Source organism: Coregonus clupeaformis, chromosome 11 (assembly GCF_020615455.1).
Source record: "Coregonus clupeaformis isolate EN_2021a chromosome 11, ASM2061545v1, whole genome shotgun sequence".
Lineage (NCBI taxonomy): Eukaryota > Metazoa > Chordata > Actinopteri > Salmoniformes > Salmonidae > Coregonus > Coregonus clupeaformis.
In genome coordinates this window covers 16,488,542-16,510,997 of record NC_059202.1, presented here as the reverse complement: position 1 = coordinate 16,510,997, position 22,456 = coordinate 16,488,542, and the positions used below count along the sequence as shown (strand labels likewise).

At 41.6% G+C, this 22,456-nt stretch overlaps 1 protein-coding gene across 4 annotated transcripts in view; it reads left to right on the top strand.

Moving 5' to 3' along the window:
- Nucleotides 1-4,574: 4,574 nt before the first annotated feature.
- Nucleotides 4,575-22,456, top strand: part of LOC121576625 (multiple C2 and transmembrane domain-containing protein 2) — a 46,239-nt gene continuing 28,357 nt past the window's right edge. The window contains exons 1-9 of one of the 4 annotated variants that reach the window (XM_041889921.2): nt 4,575-4,886; nt 13,345-13,536; nt 13,756-14,452; nt 15,127-15,186; nt 15,284-15,380; nt 20,172-20,314; nt 20,549-20,625; nt 20,754-20,865; nt 20,965-20,994. In XM_041889921.2, the coding sequence (XP_041745855.1) occupies nt 13,388-13,536; nt 13,756-14,452; nt 15,127-15,186; nt 15,284-15,380; nt 20,172-20,314; nt 20,549-20,625; nt 20,754-20,865; nt 20,965-20,994 (1,365 nt within the window). In that variant the 5' untranslated portion in view covers nt 4,575-4,886; nt 13,345-13,387. Of the gene's footprint in view, nt 4,887-10,582; nt 11,905-13,201; nt 13,537-13,755; nt 14,453-15,126; nt 15,187-15,283; nt 15,381-20,171; nt 20,315-20,548; nt 20,626-20,753; nt 20,866-20,964; nt 20,995-22,456 lie in introns of those variants that run through there. The other 3 variants (XM_041889920.2, XM_041889922.2, XM_041889919.2) reach the window with 3 other exon arrangements.

The following is a 22,456-nucleotide window of genomic DNA, read 5'->3' as shown; positions in this document are numbered from 1 at the left end:
AGGGAGGGAGGGAGGGAGGGAGGGGATATACATGGGGGAGAGATGGAGGGGGTAGGAAAGGTCCTGATAGTTATCATTATAATATTATTATTTAACTCCATTTCATTTTGTAAGAAGGAGAATGGCAAATACAATTAAAGGACATATCTAAATTAAATAAGTCTCACATTAATAAGAAAAGCATTCAAGTAGTTGGACTGAATTATGTACACAAACAGACGTTATCAGGTACTGGGTGCGAATCAGATTATGTTTGCAGGAGTCCGATGTTCAAAGGAGAAAAAAAAGAAATATTAAACAATCTAGTTTATTGTAGTCACAGGTCTAGTCTGGCACTTACTTGTAGTTGCTGTTTTTGCTGTTGTGGTTGCAAGTTGCAAACAATCAAAGAAAGTCAGAGTGTTGCCTATTGGCTGAGGGCCCCTGCTTGTGGCGCCCACTGTTAGAGCTCATGTTTCACAACATGATGATGTAACCACATACACCTTTAATCTCATACAATGTTGACTCAATTTGTCTCTTCTATTAAATTATTAAATCAAATCGATGTGACATCTAATTTTAAAACATAATCGACCTTAGAGACACTACAACAGAGTTGTTGTTTTTAATTTGAAAGAGGTAGAATTTCTCTCGTGGGGTTTGAGACAGGAAAAGCTATCATGTATGGGAAGGACATGGCTCAAAGTCATGTGATTAGTTCTAAAAGAGATAGGAAAAAGTATATTGCAATAATAACATATTCATTTTATAATCTGATATGGGAAATTAAGATAATGGGAAATCATCCAGTTGAACTGGTAGCATAGTAATAGTAAGAAATCTTCTCATTGCTCCAACAATTCATTGGTAATGTAAGCCAAAGCTGTACTGTATGTTTATTTCTGTTATTTTGTAGCTATGGTTTCCAGCAATTCTCTCAAAAACAATTGTTTATCTTAGTTATGTTTTTACTGTGCTCTGTTACAACCAATATAAAGACATGCAAGCCAGATCTTGAATCAATATCTAAAGCCATGAACACTTGCTGTTCTGTTTGTAAAATTCTAAATTTGAGCCAAATGTTTTATTTTGTTATGTAAATAGCAACTTTAATATTTATCACCTTGGTGTAGCTAAGTACGTATGTATTGTACCATCACCAGATTCAAGAAAAAGGTATATTTTTGTGGATTACTGCCATGTTTACCCAGCAAGATCCTTATTAAGTAGATTAGTCACTGGTTAATATTTACTATTTTGTTAATTATACTGTACTTTCTTCAACATTTTGTTATTACCGTTTTAATCAGTGGATTTATTTCCAGAGAGTAGTTTTTGGGGTAGTTTTCCCTTTAATAGTGGTGAATGTCTGTCCCTAGGAAATTGTAATAACAGTGCTGTGAGGTTAAAGTTCCTGTATACCGTATGTTGTGAAGGATAATCACAATGCTAAGGTTACTTCTATTGTGTTAACTATTTACCTGCAGCTGCTGGATACTCTGCCAACTTTCAAACCCAAGGTCCCATCTCAGCATTGAAAAACCGTCCATTGTGATTGTGCTTAGCTCAATTGAAAGACATGCCATTTCATGAACCATGCCAATAAACCTATTTATGGTTAATTAAATTATCCATTTATATATCACTCTGGTGAATTTAATTTAATTAAATTACAAACGTTGTAAATATCATAGCCTAAATGTAGATCTCAGTCATGATTATGTATAAAATTAATACGTTTTATAAAATGGCACAGTAAAATACCCTTTGTAAACGCCCCATCACTAGTAGGAAATGAATAATCCAGAAATCATGATGTCATAAGCAGGGTGTAGTACTGGTGAGGGGCAGCAGCCATTTTCTGTTTCACTGTTGTATGTTTGCCTGTGTGAGCATATCAGACCATGCAGAGACAGTCATTGTCTGTTACAGGTGGCCCTGGCTTGCATTATACCCCATCCTCACAGTGGCAAAGTGTCAGAGGATTCAGCAGCTAAAACATAGGAGAGACAATGCAACTGAATTGACTTGATCTCACACTGCTGGATTGCACACATTTGTATGAGAAGTGTGCTGTACAAAAGGAGTATCTCTTTACATTTGCTATATTTTCCCTTGTGTGTTTCTCCTCCACACCCACCTCCACCCCTTTCATTTGATCCATAGCAGTTGGTGATAAGCCAATAGTGATCTATGTAGTTTCCAACTCGTACTCTGTCCAGATGCGGCCCCAACAAAATGTCACTTAAAGGGTCCAGTCTACTATTAGATGTTATTGCAAGTCCAATATAGTCACCCTCAGTACTAGAATGAAGATTTGCAAAGATGATGTGCTTAGGGCCTGCAGGGCCTGAGCAGATGAAAATATGACTGTTAACCTCTAGTCCTTAAGTGCCACTGTGTGAGGGAGCTGTATAGGCAGTTGCACATCAAATTGAATTCATCTAAACCTTTTTGAACACACATTATTTTCCTCAGTCTTGATCAATTCAGAAATATTTTTGAAATGCATAAGAAACACAACACAACTTATTAATATCAAATTGAACATTTCAGGTTACAGAATAGCAATAATACCATTACACTATTCTTACAAGACAGAAGCAGTCTTTTTTCATAGCTTCATCACACAATTACATGCACACTTTAGCACTTGATAGGATATCAGGGAATTTTTCTAGCTTCACTCTTTATATGCACGGTTAGAAAATAGCCTTATCCCAAAGAATCACTCGTTATAAATCAAGAAAAGCCTCACAAAGCTCCAAACTTACACCCCTACAGCTAAAGAAGCTGACATACATTACAGTACATAGACTAAATAGTCTTGCCCACCCTGCACTCCCCTAAAATCAGATTCACACAAGGAATGTATTGAGAATGTAAAGGGATAGACTTGCTCTTTTGGTCTATGTGCTGTGTAAAAACATGCACAACTGTTGAATGTGAAAGAACATGATTTAAGGAGACAACAGAACTTTGTTTAAAGTACTTTCTTCACTTTGCTTAGCAAGAGTAGGCCTACACTGCTTTGCTTTATGGCTTTTATAAACAGAGCTATGTATTTGGTAATTGTTTGTAGTTAATAGGTCACTTCAAGAAGCTGTTTGCGGTTTGGATGCTCAAACCGTTTGGCGGCACAAGCTGGACTTTGTTGCCATGAATGAAACAAACTGTTTCAAAATCAAGAGAGAATTTTAAGTTAATCTGCATTTTATTTCCCTTGAATGTGTTGTTTTATCTTCATTATACAATAAATATTCTAGTGAACTTTTTATTTAATGACTAAGATACCATGCTAGAGATTGTTGTACAAATTTGTATTCTACATTCACTAAAGTAAAACTATTGTAGGTTCTCTCACTCATCCTGTATAAAATGAAGTGAACAACTCTCATACCTAGATTTTGTCCACCTGTGAAGTCCCAAACAATAGAGACTGTCAGCTTTATTAAACACCTCAATGTATGCTTAAACACTAACTCTATGTGCCTTTATATGGGAGTGATGGAGAGGAAAGTGTCCTAATTATTTACATGCATCAATTTATGTTCACAAAAGGTCAGCACAAGTTGGCTCTCATAATACAGAAGTGCAGGAAGTGCGTTTTCAAACCGAATAGTTCACATTGGCATTGATCTTTTTGGAAAAACATCATGCAGACACTACAGGGTATTATACACTGAGTATACAAAACCTTTAAAAAACACCTGCTTTTTCCATGACATAGACTGACCGAGTGAAAGCTATGATCCCTTATTGATGTCACTTGTTAAATCCACTTCAAGGGGAGGAGACAGGTTAAAGAAGGATTTGAGACAATTGAGGAACGGATTGTGGATGTGTGCCATTCAGAGGGTGAATGGGTAAGAACGGGGTATGGTAGTAGGTGCCAGGCGCACTGGTTTGTGATGAGAACTGCAACGCTGCTGGGTTTTTCACGCTCAACAGTTTCCTGTGAGTATCAAGAATGGTCCACCACCCAAAGGACATCCAGCCAACTTGACAAATCTGTGGGAAGCATTGGAGTCAACATGGGCCAGCATCCCTGTGGAACGCTCGAGTCCATGCCCCGATGAATAGAGTCTGTTCTGAGGGCAAAACATTATTACTACCAGTAAAATAGAGGAACCTACTATCAGGGTGTGTGAAGCATAAGGAGTCTAATGCAGTCAGGTGCAACATGCTGTTGTTTATTTACAGGTTTTGGGCTAGAAGGTAAGCTGGATCCACAAGTATATACAAGACGTTGATGAACTCTGTCCTACGTGGACTTTCAAAATAACAAACAATAATCGAAATAGCCAATACCTGAAGCTATGACTGGCTTCTGCAGAGTGCCTCCAAACTAGGCAGAGCGCCTATAACTGAACAGGTAGGCTATTTCATCAATAATATGTAATTCTATAATCAATATTTATCAGAAGCCAATATACCAAATAGCCAATATATTTCACAATATCAGGATATACCCTGTAAAATCACAATCATTCAACGGATAAAGATACTAGGAAAACACCCCTCAACATAGCATCTAATCAGTCCACAAACAATCTGCAAGGAGAGTAGCCCAAAGGCCGGCAGATGGCGATATTGAGTCGTTTCATTTTACCATCCAAAGGTAATGTTAGCAGCTGGCTATACACTGGTGTCCCCCGTGGACCGGTTCGTAAATACAACATTCTCCATTCAGGCTGCAAAGGCGTCAATTTCCTCCTTAACTCGATTTCATGACGAGAAGGCAGAAAACCTGGAAAATATGCATGCTTTCTTTTTCAAACAACAGTTTCCACCACAGAGTACGAGTGTATAGGTATCGGCATACATTCCCTTTGGACGGTAAGATAAAATGACTCAATATCACCATATGCCAGCCTTTGGGCTAGAAGGTGAGTAGGCAGCAGGTCAGTAATACAACGTACTTTAAACTCTCATAAACAATGTTAATACAATTGAAGTCGGAAGTTTACATACACCTTAGCCAAATACATTTAAACTCCGTTTTTCACAATTCCTGACATTTAATACTAGTACAAATTCCCTGTCTTACGTCAGTTACGATCACCACTTTATTTTAAGAATGTGAAATGTCAGAATAATAGAAGAGAGAATTATTTATTTCAGCTTTAATTTCTTTCATCACATTCCCAGTGGGTCAGAAGTTTACATACACTCAATTAGTATTTGGTAGCATTGCCTTTAAATTGTTTAACTTGGGTCAAACGTTTCGGGTAGCCTTCTACAAGCTTCCCACAATAAGTTGGGAAAATGTTGGCCCATTCCTCCTGACAGAACTGGTGTAACTGAGTCAGGTTTGTAGGCCTCCTTGCTCGCACACGCTTTTTCAGTTCTGCCCACAAATGTTCTATAGGATTGAGGTCAGGGCTTTGTGATGGCCACTCCAATATCTTGACTTTGTTGTCCTTAAGCCATTTTGCCACAACTTTGGAAGTATGCATTGTCCATTTGGAAGACCCATTTGAAACCAAGTTTTAACTTCCTGACTGATGTCTTGCTCATGATGCCATCTATTTTGTGAAGTGCACCAGTCCTTCCTGCATCAAAGCACCCTCACAGCATGATGCTGCCACCCCCGTGCTTCACGGTTGGGATGGTGTTCTTCGGCTTGCAAACAAACCCCTTTTTCCTCCAAACATAACAATGGTCATTATGGCCAAACAGTTCTATATTTGTTTCATCAGACCAGAGGACATTTCTCCAAAAAGTACGATCTTTGTCCCCATGTGCAGTTGCAAACCGTAGTCTGGCTTTTTATGGTGGTTTTGGAGCAGTGGCTTCTTCCTTGCTGAGCGGCCTTTCAGGTTATGTTGATATTGTTGATAGTATGAAAAAATGTATACACTCACTAACTGTAAGTCGCTCTGGATAAGAGCGTCTGCTAAATGACTAAAATGTAAATGTAAATATAGGACTCGTTTTACTGTGGATATAGATACTTTTGTACCCGTTTCCTCCAGCATCTTCACAAGGTCCTTTGCTGTTGTTCTGGGATTGATTTGCACTTTTCGCACCAAAGTACGTTCATCTCTAGGGGACAGAACGTGTCTCCTTCCTGAGCAGTATGACGGCTGCGTGGTCCCATGGTGTTTATACTTGCGTACTATTGTTTGTACAGATGAACGTGGTACCTTCAGGCGTTTGGAAATTGCTCCCAAGGATGAACCAGACTTGTGGAGGTCTACATTTTTTTTCTGAGGTCTTGGCTGATTTCTTTTGATTTTCCCATGATGTCAAGCAAAGAGGCACTGAGTTTGAAGGTAGGCCTTGAAATACATCCACAGATACACCTCCAATTGACTCAAATCATGTCAATTAGTCTATCAGAAGCTTCTAAAGCCATGACATCATTTTCTGGAATTTTCCTAGCTGTTTAAAGGCACAGTCAACTTAGTGTATGTAAACTGGAATTGTGATACTGTGAATTATAAGTGAAATAATCTGTCTGTAAACAATTGTTGGAAAAATGAATTGTGTCATGCACAAAGTAGATGTCCTAACCGACTTGCCAAAACTAAAGTTTGTTAACAAGAAATTTGTGGAGTGGTTGAAAAACAAGTTTTAATGACTCCAACCTAAATGTATGTAAACTTCCGACTTCAACTGTAAAATAAATTTATTCACATGCCATTGTGTAATAACTGTGGGACATATCTATCAACAGGAATATGTGCTTGTAATCGCTAGAAACATGAAACATTTTCAATCTTAAAAAATATATATACACTATATCAGGGGTAGGCAACCCTGTTCCTGGAGTGCCGCAGGTACTGCAGGATTTTGTTCCAACTAGACACAACACCGGACCGACTGAGCTAATTGATAAGTTCAGTGATTGCCTAAATTCAACACACCTGGTCTTTTAGGTCGGTTAAATCAAAAACATGAAGCGCCTGCGGCACTCCAGGACCAGGGTTGCCTACCCCTGCACTATATATACACAAAAGTATGTGGACACACCTTCAAATTAGTGGATTCAGCTATTTCAGCCACTCCTGTTGCTGACAGGTGTATAAAATCAAGCACACAGCCATGCAATCTCCGTAGACAAACATTGGCAGTAGAATGGCATTACTGAAGAGCTCAGTAACTTTCAACATGGCACTGTCATAGGATGCCACCTTTCCAACAAGTCAGTTCATCAAATTTCTGCCCTGCTAGAGCTGCCCTGGTCAACTGTAAGTGATGTTATTGTAAAGTGGAAACGTGTAGGAACAACAACGGCTCAGCCGCGAAGTGGTAGGCCACACAAGTTCATAGAATGGGACCGCCGAGTGCTGAAGCGCGTAAAAATCGTCTGTCCTCGGTTGCAACACTCACTACCGAGTTCCAAACTGCCTCTGGAAGCAACGTCAGCACAAGAACTGTTCGCCGGGAGCTTCATGAAATGGGTTTCCATGACTGAGCAGCCACACACAAGCCTAAGGTCACCATGCGCAGTGCCAAGCGTCGACTGGAGTGGTGTAAAGCTCGCCGCCATTGGCCTCTGGAGCAGTGGAAACACGTTCTCTGGAGTGATGAATCATGCTTCACCATCTGGCAGTCCAACGGACGAATCTGGGTTTGGCGGATGCCAGGAGAACGCTACCTGCTCCAATGCATAGTGCCAACTGTAAAGCTTAGCGGAGGAGGAATAATGGTCTGTTTTTCATGGTTCGTGCTATGGCCCCTTAGTTCCAGTGAAGGGAAATCTTAACGCTACAGCATACAATTACATTCTAGATTCTGTGCTTCCAACTTTGTGGCAACAGTTTGAGGAAGGCCCTTTCCTGTTTCAGCATGACAATGCCCCGTGCACAAAGCAAGGTCCATACAGAAATGGTTTGTCGAGATCGGTGTCGAAGAACTTGAGTGGCCTGCACAGAGCCCTGACCTCAACCCCATCGAACACCTTTGGGATTAATTGGAACGCTGACTACGAGCCAGGCCTAATCGCCCAACATCAGTGCCTGACCTCACTAATGCTCTTGTGGCTGAATGGAAGCAAGTCCCCGCAGCAATGTTACAACAGTGGAAAGCCTTCCCAGAAGAGTGGAGGCTGTTATAGCAGCAAAGGGGGGACCAACTCCATATTAATGCCCATGATTTTGGAATGAGATGTTCGACAAGCAAGTGTCCACATACTTTTGGTAATGTAATGTAATGTATATATATATATATATATTATTATTTTCAACCTGAGTTTGGCGCTAAATGAGGGGATGACTTTACAGGCACCTCCAGTGCGCATGGTCACACCAAAGACAGTACAGTAACTATGAAGATAGGCTTCTCCAATAGAAATCCCTGATCACACTTGTAGGCAATGTCATGGCGACGTTGGCTAGCTAAGCTCATGCGCAGAAACACGTCATCCGATCTAACAGTCAGTCACAATTTACCCATGATATCAAACACGGCCATTGACTTCTCAAACCCCAAACCCCGGCCTGGTCTGCAGAGTCTACTTTGCAAGCGTTCCCGGAAGTATTACGATGTTGCGCCTCTGGGTTTAGAAACTCACACCACTACAATCACATTGAAGTCGTGTGTTTCGTAAATCAATTATACATTTTTATGCTAAAGAAGTAATCTTGGATTGGATGATCTTTCGATGCAGTGATTGATTGAATCCAGTGGCAGACCCCGGGGCCAAGCAAGCAACACCAGTTAAACCACTCCTCTGTCTCACTAGTGTTTTCAAATATAAAATCCAATAAGTAATTGTATGTGTTAATATTGCGATGATTTTACTGTTTTATGTGTAAATAGTGCAGTGATCGGTCAAATTTGCAATCCCTCGCATAATATGCAGGGAATTGATGATTTAGCTAAAAGATATGCGATCACAGAATCTTAGAATCGCAAACTCCTGGAGGGACTTATATGGTTAAATAATGGTTAAGCGGTGTTATAGCCTTCACAAACAAGCAGTAGGCCTATCCTTGACTCTATTGATTTGCCAATGTGGAACAAGAGCTTGTTAAAACACAAACAAATGATCAGCAAATATTAGGGACAGCTTTACTCCCCAATAGATCTATGGCACTGCAGTGCAGAAGGCAACTCTAATGAGTGCATTTTGTCCCCTTGAATGGACCAATACCACTTGAAAGCGCTGTGTTACAGGCCATCTTTCATGGGCCTACTAATCTTTGTCCTCTAACAGCTTGTATATACCTCTAGTGCATGTTTTTGGGGTTCAGTATTCTGGGCCACCTGTGCATGGTACTGGAAGAGGTCCAGTGTGCATGTGTAAAGTAACCAGGCAGGATTTTGGACTGTTTGAGATAGAGGGCAACAAGCCACCTGCCACAGGGGCTTGCCCTCTCTGGGCCCCAAGTCCTTGCTTTTAACTGGTTGCCAAGCTGGGGCTTCTTTCATGTGTGCCTGAGCTCTAAGACGTTAGCAAATATTGAACAAGGCTTGGTCCAGACTCAAATGCATCGGTTGTCACAGAGTCACCGCTGTTATGCAGAGAAGATCAGTGTGTGAGCATCGCCAGGCCTGTTGTATTAGCATCCGTGTGTGGACAAAGCTATTGTTGATTCTCAGCAAACATAAATGCTCACTTTTGATGAGCTTAGGCTTTACCATGCTGCACTGTAAACAAATGAGATGAATGAAACAGAGCCTGGATATGTTTTCTACAGACAAGTGATGCAGTGATTGGATGTTAGTGCTGGTGATCAGTAGTAGTAGTAGATCACAGCCATAGCCTGCATTCTTTACTCAGACTCCATGACACAGAATCCATCTGTATCATATTGTTTGACCAAGAGAAATATGCACATCAAGGCATTCCTGTGTATGTACTTTCCTCTTAATTTCTGTAGCTACAGAATGTAAAAATCTTAAGACATACTGTACAGTCACTATCATCTTTTGGGACCATTAGTGACCTACTGTTCCTTTGTTTTGACACTTCCATAACTTGAGGATTTCCATGTCCACACTGTAGGCCTGTTTGTTTGATCAACAAATGATCTGTATTTCTGTAAAGTGGAGAATGATAGTCATTGTGCTTTTACTTTACCTTTGTAAATTGTCTGTGAAGAATAGTAACGACTAGCCCAACAATGTACTCTTATAGAGTGTATCCTCAGAGGAGGAAGAGGATGACCATCCTACTCAGTGAATTTCAGAAGAAAAATAAATAGTGAAACATTAAAAAAGTTATAATTTTTAGATGAAACTATATTAAATATATTCACATCACCAAATAACTGATTAAAACACACTGTTTTGCAATGAAGGTCTACAGTAGCCTCAATAGCACTCTCTAGGTTAGCACCATGGTGTAGCCACAGGACAGCTATTTTCTGTCCTTCTCTGGGTACAGACTTCAATACAAAACCTAGGAGGCTCATGGTTGTCACTCCCTTCCATAGACTTACACAGTAATTGAGATGACTTCCTGAGGACGTCCTTCAACCTATCAGAGCTCTTGCAGCATGAACTGACATGTTGTTCATCCAATCAAAGGATCAGAGAATGAATCTAGTACTGAAAGTGTATGCTACAGCTAGCTAGCACTGCAGTGCATAAAGTGTGTTGAGTAGTTGACTCAAAGAGAGAAAGACAATAGTTGAACAAATACATTTCTTAAATTCTTTGGGAGAAGCAGCAGAGAGAGCTAGCTATATTTCGTTGTATTTTTTTTCTTCTTCTTCTTAGTTTACCTTTCACTTACTAATGCAGATAATTTAGCCTACTCAACAACCTAACACAAACAGAGATTAATGCTATTTTGTGTGCCAGAACAGCCGAAAGAACCCTCACCAAAGTCCAAAACGAACAAAAACGTCACAAAATGTTGTCATAATATATGCACAAACTCTTCTGAACTGTTTCGGCTGGAAAGAATGCGGATGCTTTTAGCAGTACAAGCTAGCAATTCCCCATTTTCACTAGTGTACAGATTATAGCTAAATAACTAGTGGAGGAATGTACATGCCATAAAGAAATAATACCTTGCGGTAAATAAGACCTCATGTGTAAGCAGTTACAACAAATTACAGTTTACACATATTCTCTATACATATACAAATTCTTGGGCATGAGGCCGCCATGTGCAAATCAATTGGCTAGCAAAAATACCATAACTCGGTGTGCTAAAGTAAAAACGACATAACACAATATACAACAAGGAAATATGCATTATGATAAGGTACTGTTGCATGAACACAAACCTCTACAAAGTTATTGTAAGTAAGGAAACAACAAAGGCAATGTGTGCGTCAGGGGAAATTCCCTGCTGCATTCAACAAGTTAGGGCAGGTTCTGACCCAGAGAATATGCAAATGTCTGTATATGCAGAAACAGGTGAGTGACGTAGCACCCAGAATGGCAGAGAATATTGTACACTAACCCTATAAAGTTGTGTAATGACTTAACCTTTTTGTTTTTTGAAAATGATGTCTCGCTGATATGAAAGATGCACTCCTTATGTTTCCAAAACCGTACCGCAAGCAATGTGTGTTCACATTCAGACCGAGTGTCAGGGCTCTTAACAAAAATTCCCCGGGAAGACGATACCTTCATCAATATGCGCTAAAGGTAGTTTGCGTCTATGAATGGGGTAAGTAAAGACATACCGGCTAGTCCACCACTTAAACCTGCTGTTGGTGGACAGAAAGCATGACCCTGTGATGAAACTCACCTGGTTGGACCATAGATATGAAAAGGGTGGAACTGGTGTGGCCTGTTTGGCGTTGCTGTTGCTCTCCACCAATCGTCAAACCTGTCTTGAAGCAAGATCATGTATTTATAAGTTCCTTCACAAGGGACTTCCTCATTTTCACCATACTATTGTTTAATGGCAATCAACTCACTAGCTCTCTGGAAGTTTCAGACAACATACTTGGAACATATTTATATTTCCTTTCTGTGAGGTCGTGAAGCAGCGGTGTACTGTCTAAACAGGTATGTGGATGTTTCTTCATATTTAATTATGTAATATGATGATAATTTGTTAAAGGCCCAATGCAGCCGTTTTATATAAATATCAAATTATTTCTGAGTAACAAGTACCTTACTGTACATTTTTCCATTAAAATTGTAAAAAAAAGAAACAAAAGCAAAAAAGTATTTATCAAGCCAGAATTTTGCTAGGAGTGATCTGAGTGGGGAGGGGAAAACTGAAAACTAGCTGTTATTGGCAGAAAGGTTTGGAACTCTCTTTGTTATTGGTCTATGAACTTATTTAACACCTGGTGATGTCACCAGACAAGCCGAAAGTCCACCCATGCAAAACCTGCTGATTAGAAGGTCCTGTGTAGATTGTATTTTCAACCAGCAACTATCAGGAAAAAACACTGATCAAATTGTTTTACCCTTTTACAGTGTTTCTTTCATTAGCTGTTGTACAATAGGATACAAAACACAGGAAAAACTTAATTTTGACTGCACTGGGCCTTTAACCATTCTCTATCGGATATGCTATGAACACTACTTCTTTGATGAGAACCCAGAAATGAGCGTACACACTAAGCTAACATATGGAATTGTCTTAAGATGGTCATACCATGGATCATTTAGCTATTTGATTTAGCATTTTAGGACCCCTTTAGGTATAAAATATATATATTTCAAAATTATTTGATAAAATATAGCATTTAGTCTTTACTACTATAGCCCATAGAAACGCATTGAATAACATTTTAGTCATTTAGCAGACGCTCTTATCCAGAGCGACTTACAGTTAGTGAGTGCATACATTTTTCATACTGGTCCCCCGTGGGAATCGAACCAACAACCCTGACGTTGCAAGCGCCATGCTCTACCAACTGAGCTACACGGGACTCCACAATAACACATTCATAAATGGCAAAAAAGACAGTAAAATAATAAATCACAAGGAATAAGGTTTTGAAGTGTCTGTCCTATATCTAGGACATATAATAAAGCCCAGGAAATATATATATATTTACACATATTTAACCCCTTATTTTTGTTCGCACAAACTACCTCCATACTTCCATTCATTTGTATGGGTTACCTTCAGACGACTCCCGTGACACTTGGGGGTCGTAGAGCAAAACAGAGAACACCATCGTGTTCGTGAGAGTCTCCCCTTCCAAACCGTTTGGACACTACATCTGTTTTGGTGAGAAGACTGAGTTCGGGATGTCTCATGGTCTGACAAACACCTCTGTAACTTGGCCATCTTCCACCACAGATGCGGAAGGCGGACATAAGCGGATGCGGTGGATTGAGACGCAGTCCATGCAAAAAATATCTCTAGCTTAAACTGATGGATTTTGATGGGGATTTTTTTATTATATTACTTAGATTGACCCACAGGTGGTCGATATACTGTTAAGGATTAACCAAGAACACTGTCATTTTATCTTATCTTTGCAGTCTCTGTGTGAAAGGGTGTAGCCTGCCTTCTGCATCACTCAGCATGGGCCCCAAGAAGAAAACTGTCTGGGGGAAGCTGTGTGAGAAGACCAAGACCCAGTTCAACAACATAAAGAAGAAGACAACCCCGGGGAAGCTGGAGAAGAAAAAGCCCCTGCATTACAGACGCAGTATGTCAGTGCCGGACCTGAGGTTTGTTCAGGAGGCTGAACCCTCTTCAGCAGAAAGTGCATTCTCCACAGCCTCGGATGCCATCTTATTTGGCAGCTCCTCAGGCTCCAGTGATAACGCCTCTAATATCTCAGTCCCTCTGTTAATGGACAGGCTGACTGCAACTGATGCAGGCCCCTCAGGTAGAAAGACTGTGTATGATTTGGCTTTCATAGATAACATGAATGTGTCTGTTTCTAGAATGAGTGCACCTGTGGAGACACAAACTCTCTATGATGAATCAGAAGGGGAGGACATGGCGACCTTTATGGGCAGAATCCACATGCCATCAGACAAATGGAATACACCTGCAGAGAGATCAACTTCTTCTGCTTCGTCTACTTCAGCAGAAAGAGTAAAAACACCAGTGGACAGAGGGAACCCACCCATACCTACCCCGAGATCAAATGCTCCAAATATACATGTGCCCACAACAAGATTGACTTCACCAGTGGAGAGAATTCATATTTCTACAGAAAGATTGTTCTTCTCTGAAGACAGAGTGGCTGCTAGGGACCGAGTGAGTGCATCTGCTGAAAGATCTGCTTCTTCTGTCTCTGACCAAACAAACCTAGTTACAGAGAGACTGTCTGCTTCAAGGGAGCGAGGGAAACAACCAGCAGAAGTGAAATGGTCTGTTCCTCCAAATCCACAGGACAGATTGAACATCCCTCCAGATAGATGGTCTCTGCCAGTGGACAGGGTGGACAGGATGGGCACCCCGGACAGGATGGGCACCCCTGCGGACAGTGTGGATGGTTCTGCGTGTGGAACCCCATTAGAGAAACAATCCTACACGTTCTGGCCCACTGACTCTGAGGACCTGGATATGACAGAGCCCCCCCTCTCCACAGACATCAGAGACATCTTCTGCAGGGAGCTTCAGGAAGACATTGAGGTCAGATGACACACTAATATTGTACTTAATCATACCCTCCACAAATATAGTTATAGGCCTACTACATACAGTGTAAAGTCAAAATACAGACTAAAACACAGATTTCACACACGTTTTGATAGAAAATAAAAGTGCCTATGTCACAGTAACACAGGATACTTTAGTGACCATAAGACAGTATGTTTGACGCAGTGTATTTTCACTGTCATCTCATTAGCATGAACATTTGCAAGCTCTCTTTTCACATTCAAATAATATGGTCTGGTTTTCACACCCTTGAGCTGTTATGCCTGCTCTCTGCCTCAAGGTTTTCTATGACCAGTCTCTAGATCCATTACAATAGATATGCTTAAAGTCATGGATTGTGCTTAAGATAATGCTTCATTGGTTCTTTGTCAGAAATCTCATTGCAGATAGCAACAGATAGCAATCCCAATACTCAGATATGACGTCAAATAGAAGCAAACATTTTCTAGAAGCTTTTGTGTAGACCTGAAGTCACTTACATTGTATTATCTGTGGATCTGTCTAATTGTTGTGGCCAGAAACTTGCTGATCTAACTAGTTGCAGGTACAGTTATAGTAAGTTCAACAGTGGTCAAGAACGATGACCGAACATTATAACATGTAACTTTGTTCCATACTTTGATATGCTTACATTCTTTCTCCCGTAGTTACCCAATGAGCACAATGACTTCTATGCCCAGCCCTTGCAGGATCAAGCAGGCAACAATGTGAGTACTGGACTTCAAAACCTTATCAATGATAATGGACAACCCTAAGGCTTAAGACTATAGAGCATCATATTAATGTGGTTCCTTTCATTGAAAGGCTATGGCAGCGGGGAGCCCACCTGTTCCTATACAGAAGTACCTCCTCACCATCAACCTGAAGGAGGGCAGGAACCTGGTCATCAGAGACCGCAACGGTAAGTGTATGGAAAATACCTGGTACTTCTGGAGGTCTACATATGGATGAATGCAATGTCTGAGGCATGCTGGGTATATTTATATATACATACATACTTACAATTTGAGGAGTATATTATAATGAGTCAGATGATGACAAAGTAATTCATCATATTTACTTTGCTGATCTTAAAAAACAATTGTGGAAGCACATACAGTACAAAGGTCACCTACCTGTGTCTAATGTATTTTTGACAGTGATTACAGCATGCTGTTCTTGTTCATTGTCATATTTTCACCTGTGTAAAGACATATTTTCGTATCACAGGAGTAGATTAGCTGCCCTAAACAGTATGTTTTTACTGTTTTAGACAAACTGAAGCAGAGCAATTGAGATTATGTATTTGGTGAAACTGTCCCTCAAATTGTTTGCTTTACTATGGTAATTTCCAATAGAAACTGTGTTCCACTTTCACTCAACACTAATCCCGCCCTGACTTTCAGGGTGTCTCATACACACAGAAGTCACACAGAGGGAAATGTTATGTGGTCTATGTGTAGGCCTAATGACAATGCTTTTGATCAATGCTACTTGTTACAAGTGTTTACTGTTTACAAGTGAAGGTCCCTGTCAAACGTTGTTGGTGAAGAGCAGGGAGACACTGGAAAGGCATGCAGTCAGACCTGATTTGGTCTCTGTCGCCAAAACACACCTAGGAGCCTTCCCTTATGAAAGCACACCCTGCTCCACTCCATATTAGCAGTTACACTACAGAGGTTACATGGGTATGGTATCTTAGATATGTTTCTGTCACTTTGGAAAATATGGATCATCTTCATATTATGCAGAAGTGTATTTTGCCAGCCAAGCTCCACCACAGTATTCCTAGTGGTGTGCTGAATAGATTGCGAAGCACTGTGGTGGTTTCTATGTAAGCAAACAAATTATGTGGTGTGGTTTTCATAACCAATGCAAATTTAGAGGCTAAAAGTCAGTTGGAGAGTGCATGCAATGTTTCGCTGCTGCTGGCAAACTATTTTCCTTCTACAAATGACAAGCTGCCACCTGCTGGAGGTTTCCTAAAATACATCATAAGATGTTCTTGCCTTTTTACTGTAATTCATAGTGTTTTGAACCCCTGAAAGGAAATCCCTGATCTTACACCACTATGGTTTGAAGACTTGTTGGAATGTCATTATATAGCATTCTGTCATATTCTACAGAGATTAGATCAGGGATGAACTGTTTTTGGAACTCAGTCGGGGTCTCTACTTACTGTTGAGAGATAGAATAATAGAATACACAAGGTGCAATTTCGAAATGTGGTTGTGCATCAGCAGTTTTTCTCTTGTTATATCAGTCACTGACAGCCACTCAATTAGCCATGTCAGCTAACATAAATTAGTCTAGCGAGCTATCTAAACTTGTAGTAATGATGGCCGAATACCGACCGTTCACGCAGGGCACGTGCCCAGGGGCCCTGATCTCGAGGGGGCCCCAATTGATTTTGTTAGTCACTCTCACTCAGATATCACATTAATATGGCATAAGTCAGGAAATTAGCTTTAAAACTGCAAACATTTCTCTCCACCCCATGGCAAAATGGATAGAATTGCAGGAAATTAGCTGTAAAACTGGAGAAATAAATCTCTGCCCCATGGCAAAATTAGTAGAATTTTTATTTGATCTTTATTTAACTAGGCAAGTCAGTTAAGAACAAATTATTATTTACAATGACGGCCTACACCGGACAAACCCAGACGACGCTGGGCCAGTTGTGCGCCGCCCTATGGGACTCCCAATCACGGCCGGTTGTGATACAGCCTGCAATCGAACCAGGGGGTCTGTAATGACGCCTCAAGCACTGAGATGCAGTGCCTTAGACCACTGCGCCACTCGGGAGCCCAGAATTGCATGAAATGTGTTATAGAATTGCTCTCTTCCCCATGGCAAAAATTTGTAAAATAGCAGAAAACTTGCTTTAAAACTGCAAACTGTTCTCTACGCACCATGGCAAAATGTGTAGAATTGCAGGTAATTAACTTTAAAACATAAACTTTTCTTGCGCCGTCAAGACGGGCCAGCAAAATGTTTTGCCACCCGCAAGGTGGGGGAGCTTGGCCCCAGTGATGGAAGCTTGACCCAGTGATGTACTGGGCCGTACGCATTACCCTCTGTAACGCCTTGCGGTCGGAGGCCGAGCAGTTGCCATACCAGGTGGTGATGCTCTCGATGTTGCAGTTGTATAACTTTTTAAGGCTCTGAGGACTCATGTCACATTTTTTCAGTCTCCTGAAATAGCCGTTGTCGTGCCCTCTTCACGCCTGTCTTGGTGTGTTTGGACCATGATAGTTTGTTGGTGATGTGGACACCAAGGAACTTGAAGCTCTCAACCTGCTCCACTACAGCCCCTTCGATGAGAATGGGGGCGTGCTCAGCCCTCCTTTTCCTGTCTCCTTTGTCTTGATCACGTTGAGGAGAGGTTTTTGTGCTGGCACCACGCTTCCAGGGAGTACAAGAGGGCACTAAGCACTCACCCCTGAGGGTCCCCCGTGTTGAGGATCAGCGTGGCAGATGTGTTGTTGCCTACCCTTACCACCTGGGGGACGACCCGTCAGGAAGTCCAGGATCCAGTTGCAGAGGGAGGAGTTTAGTCCCAGAGTCCTTAGCTTAGTGATGAGCTTTGAGGGCACTATGGTGTTGAACGCTGAGCTGTAGTCAATGAACAGCATTCTCACTTAGGCATTCCTTTTGTCCAGGTGGTAAAGGGCAGTGTTGAGTGCAATAGAGATTGCGTCATCTGTGGATCTGTTCTGGCGGTATGCATATTGGAGTGGGTCTAGGGTTTCTGGGATGATGGTGTTGATGTGAGCCATGACCAGCCTTTCAAAGCACTTCATGGCTACAGATGTGAGTGCTACGGGTCGGTAGTCATTTAGGCAGGTTACCTTGGTGTTCTTGGGCACAGGGACTATGGTGGTCTGCTTGAAACATGTAGGTATTACAGACTCGGCCAGGGACAGGTTGAAAATGTCAGTGAAGACACTTGCCAGTTGGTCAGCACATGCTCGGAGTACACATCCTGGTAATCCTTCTGGCCCTGCGGCCTTGTGAATGTTGACCTGTTTAAAGGTCTTGCTCACATCGGCTACGGCGAGTGTGATCACACAGTCGTCCGGAACAGCTGGTGGTCTCATGCATGCTTTAGTGTTGCTTGCCTCGAAGCGCTCATAGTAATTTAGTTCGTCTGGTAGGCTTGTGTCACTGGGCAGCTCACAGCTGGGCTTCCCTTTGTAGTCCGTAATAGTTTGCAAGCCCTGCCACATCCGACGAGCATCGGAGCCGGTGTAGTAGGATTCAATCTTTTACTTGTATTTACGCTTTGCCTGTTTGATGGTTCCTCTGAGGGCATAGCAGGATTTCTTATAAGCATCCGGGTTAGACCCCGCTCCTTGAAAGCGGCAGCTCTACCCTTTAGCTCAGTGCAGATGTTGCCTGTAATCCATGGCTTCTGGTTGGGGTATGTATGTACGGTGACTGTGGGGACAACGTCATCGATGCACTTATTGATGAAGCCGGTGACTGATGTGGTATACTCCTCAATGCCATCCCGGAACATATTCCAGTCTGTGCTAGCAAAACAGTCCTGTAGCTTTGGATCTGCGTCATCTGACCACTTCTGTATTAAGCGGGTCACTGGTACTTCCAGCTTTAGTTTTTAGTTTTTGCTTGTAAGCAGGAATCATGAGGATAGAATTATGTAGCCCTCCGCTTGTGCTGAGGTTTCTTGTGTGACTGCGGCCATGGCTTTCCTGGCCTTGTTGTCTCGAGCCACAGCTCCCTGCTAGTTGAGACCTTACTTTTCCTGACAGGATGTCACCATGATGATGATGCAATCCCCACACGCCTCTCCACTGTTTGCCCAACAATCAACACAGTGCTAGAGACCCACCAACACCATCCACTGTCATTACATATTCTAAAAGGACCCTTGCCACCAGCCCCCACTTTTATTTTTTTGTTCTCCCTTTTTTTTGCCGTTAATTTCCATCGTCACCGTTCTCAGTCACGCCAGATCTTTTCTTCTCACTGGCTGCCACATTCTCCTCCTGTCAAGTTGCCTGGAGGTTTCCCTGTCACAGACTGGCAGGGCGGAGCTGCTGTGGGTCCTGCCTGCCTTTGGGAGATGTTCATTTGGAGTGGGGAGCTGACAGGCCTGACAGCCCATCCCCGCAGGGCCTTTGTCATGTGATTCAAGCCTCCCTGCAGGCTCTCTCAAGCACCCCTTTATTCCTCCACACAAATGAAGGCATGGGTCTGGCTTTCATTTTTCAGCCAATCTGCATGCAATGGCTGAGACAAAGACACCCCGTCCCCCCACCCCACCACCAGGCAGACTTTCTTAACAGGCTTGGGAGATTAACACCGGTTGCTCCTGGTTTCTGGACTTTATTTGCTGGTTGTCTCATGCTGGCGAGAGTTTCTACTCTTTCACAATTAAACAGCTACATCCCTCTGTTTTCTGAAATAAATGTGGGGCGCACCTCCTCCCTGCATATCTCAGTCTCTCACACAACCGCTCTTTGATTTATCTAGCTGGGGGGGGGGGTCTGTGTGTGTGGTGCTAAATTGTGCAGATCTGTCTTGTGTCTTATATATTTAAAACAATTATGTGATATCTTTTTATACCGTTTTTGTACATTATGATACTCACCCCTTGGCAAGTATGATTTTGTTGATAATGCTATCATCTGATAATGGTTTTTATCTGCTATTATGTGAACATTAAATGTTTTTTCATTTTCTTTAGGTACAAGTGATCCTTATGTCAAGTTCAAACTGGAAGGGAAGACGTTTTACAAAAGCAAAGTTGTGCATAAGAACCTGAATCCAAAATGGAGTGAGTCCTTCTCCTTCCCCCTGCAGGATTGGGAGCAGGATGTCGACGTGAGGGTGAGTATCCCGTTAATCTGTTGTTTTGACTTATGTTGTCTAAGTAACACCTACACATGAACGGCAATGTACTTATATTGTCTTAAAAGTGACAGCTTGACACTATGATCATGTCATAGCTATGGCCTGCATAGGATACACAACTGGCATATAGTAACAGTTCATTGTGCCAAAGCCTGATTGACATACAGAAACCGTTTTTTATACTGAGTATGGTGTTTATAATTGTTGTAGGTCTATGATAAGGACCGTATCACTGATGAATTCATGGGTTCCAGCACGATTGTCATCAAAAACCTTGAATTAGACAAGTGAGTGATACACACACTACTAATCACTCAGCCTGTATATCATCTAGTAAACTGCAGAACTTCTTGTGTAGACTCAATTTGGGAAATTATTGTATACCCTGTCTGTGTCTCTATCTCTCTCTGTCCAGGACCAGTGAGATGGTGCTAAGTCTGGAGGACCCCAACAGTCTGGAGGATGACATGGGGGTCATCGTCATTGACACATGCCTAACTTTCAGAGATGCTACGATCAAAAGACCAGTAAGCCTCATTTGATCGGAGTCTCTAAATAATGTTACATCTCAGATTTTCAATCTCGATATTTTCAAATTTGTTCGTAAATGTTTATCTCCATTACAGAAATGGCACCAGAAAAAGAGAAGATTTAGGGTAGGACATTGAATTTTCTACTTTCTGCTTGCATATTTTTGTTGTAAATCTAATTCTAAAAAGTTTTCAATGCCAATATCGGCCAATGTGTCTATTGCTAGAATAGATATTCACAATACTAGTTATAGTAACAGTATACTCATCATTACTCGTCAGATGAGAAATCCAAATATTGCTGATATTGTGCCTAATAACCAGCAGCAGGGGGCAGTATATCACTGTATTATAAACGATGATCATGACAAAGAGTGAAGTCCTGTCCTAGGATTTTGGTTTTTGTGCACGCATTTTCAACCTTAATTGTGTGAAATAATGTATTTCTTAGTTAACGTCCTTGTCACATTGCCAACGACAAGTTTTGTATTTGTAATTGTATTGTGTAAACAATGTCAGACTAAACCATACATTAGAATGATCTAAACATGTTTACTTCATATTTACATGTTAACTAAGCACATTTAGGGGTAGAGCCTCTTTGAGGTTTAATATACAGTTCTATCTGTGATTTAGGCTGAAACTGGAGGCAGTTAAAGTGTTTTGTGTTTTAGACTGACGCTTCTCTCATTATGGTGATTGTGGGTTTATTCTCACACCTATTCACTTGCTACATCTGCCACAGTTTAATCTCCTGATAGGCCAGTAGACAATCTCCATTTTATGTTAAATAGATAAGAAATACAATACATTTCATATACACATTGTATGCTCTGCAGATGGATAAATGGACAGACAAAGAGACATAAATGTGTGATCCGACTCTCCCGATGTTCCTCTGCTCAAATCATGGTGCAAATTTACACTTCTGCAGAGGCAGACGGCAGTGCCAAGATTTGTTGGTGGCAGTATGACTATGTTAATTTTGTGACACGATTGAATTAATATTTTTGACAAATTATAATATAAAATCCTGTTCCATTTGACACCTATCCTGGCGGCTGGGACTGAGCGCTAAGCTCTTAGTCATTCTTCATCTCCCAGTGCTACTCCCCACTCCTGTTCACTCTCAGCACAACTACCCCAGAGACAGTGAATGGAAACTGCCACAGTAAAACTCTGTCTCTGTGCGTTGTGTGATAGTGTTTCTGCACAGGAGGGGGCTGTGGGAGAGCGGGGGCTCTGCTGTTTGAGGCACGTTGCCAGTGTGAGATTCCGAAGATTCGTGACGCTGATCATTCCCAGGCATAGTGGGCAATAACACAGATGTTAGGATGTAATATCACAGCTGTGGATGGACAGAGCCGAGTTACCAGCCAAATGGACCTAGGTTTGAGCCCATCCTGCTCGTCCCCATGCTGTCCCACCATATGTAAGCAATCGCAGACCCCTTTTAGGACCAGGAATAGACTCTCTTTAGGGGCCACTTACAGTTAAGTTTTGTTGGCCGCTGAGATAGAAATGTGTCCAAGATAAACACTTGGCGGGCCCTGCTTTATGTCGCTCCTCCACTCCTCTATGTTCCTCC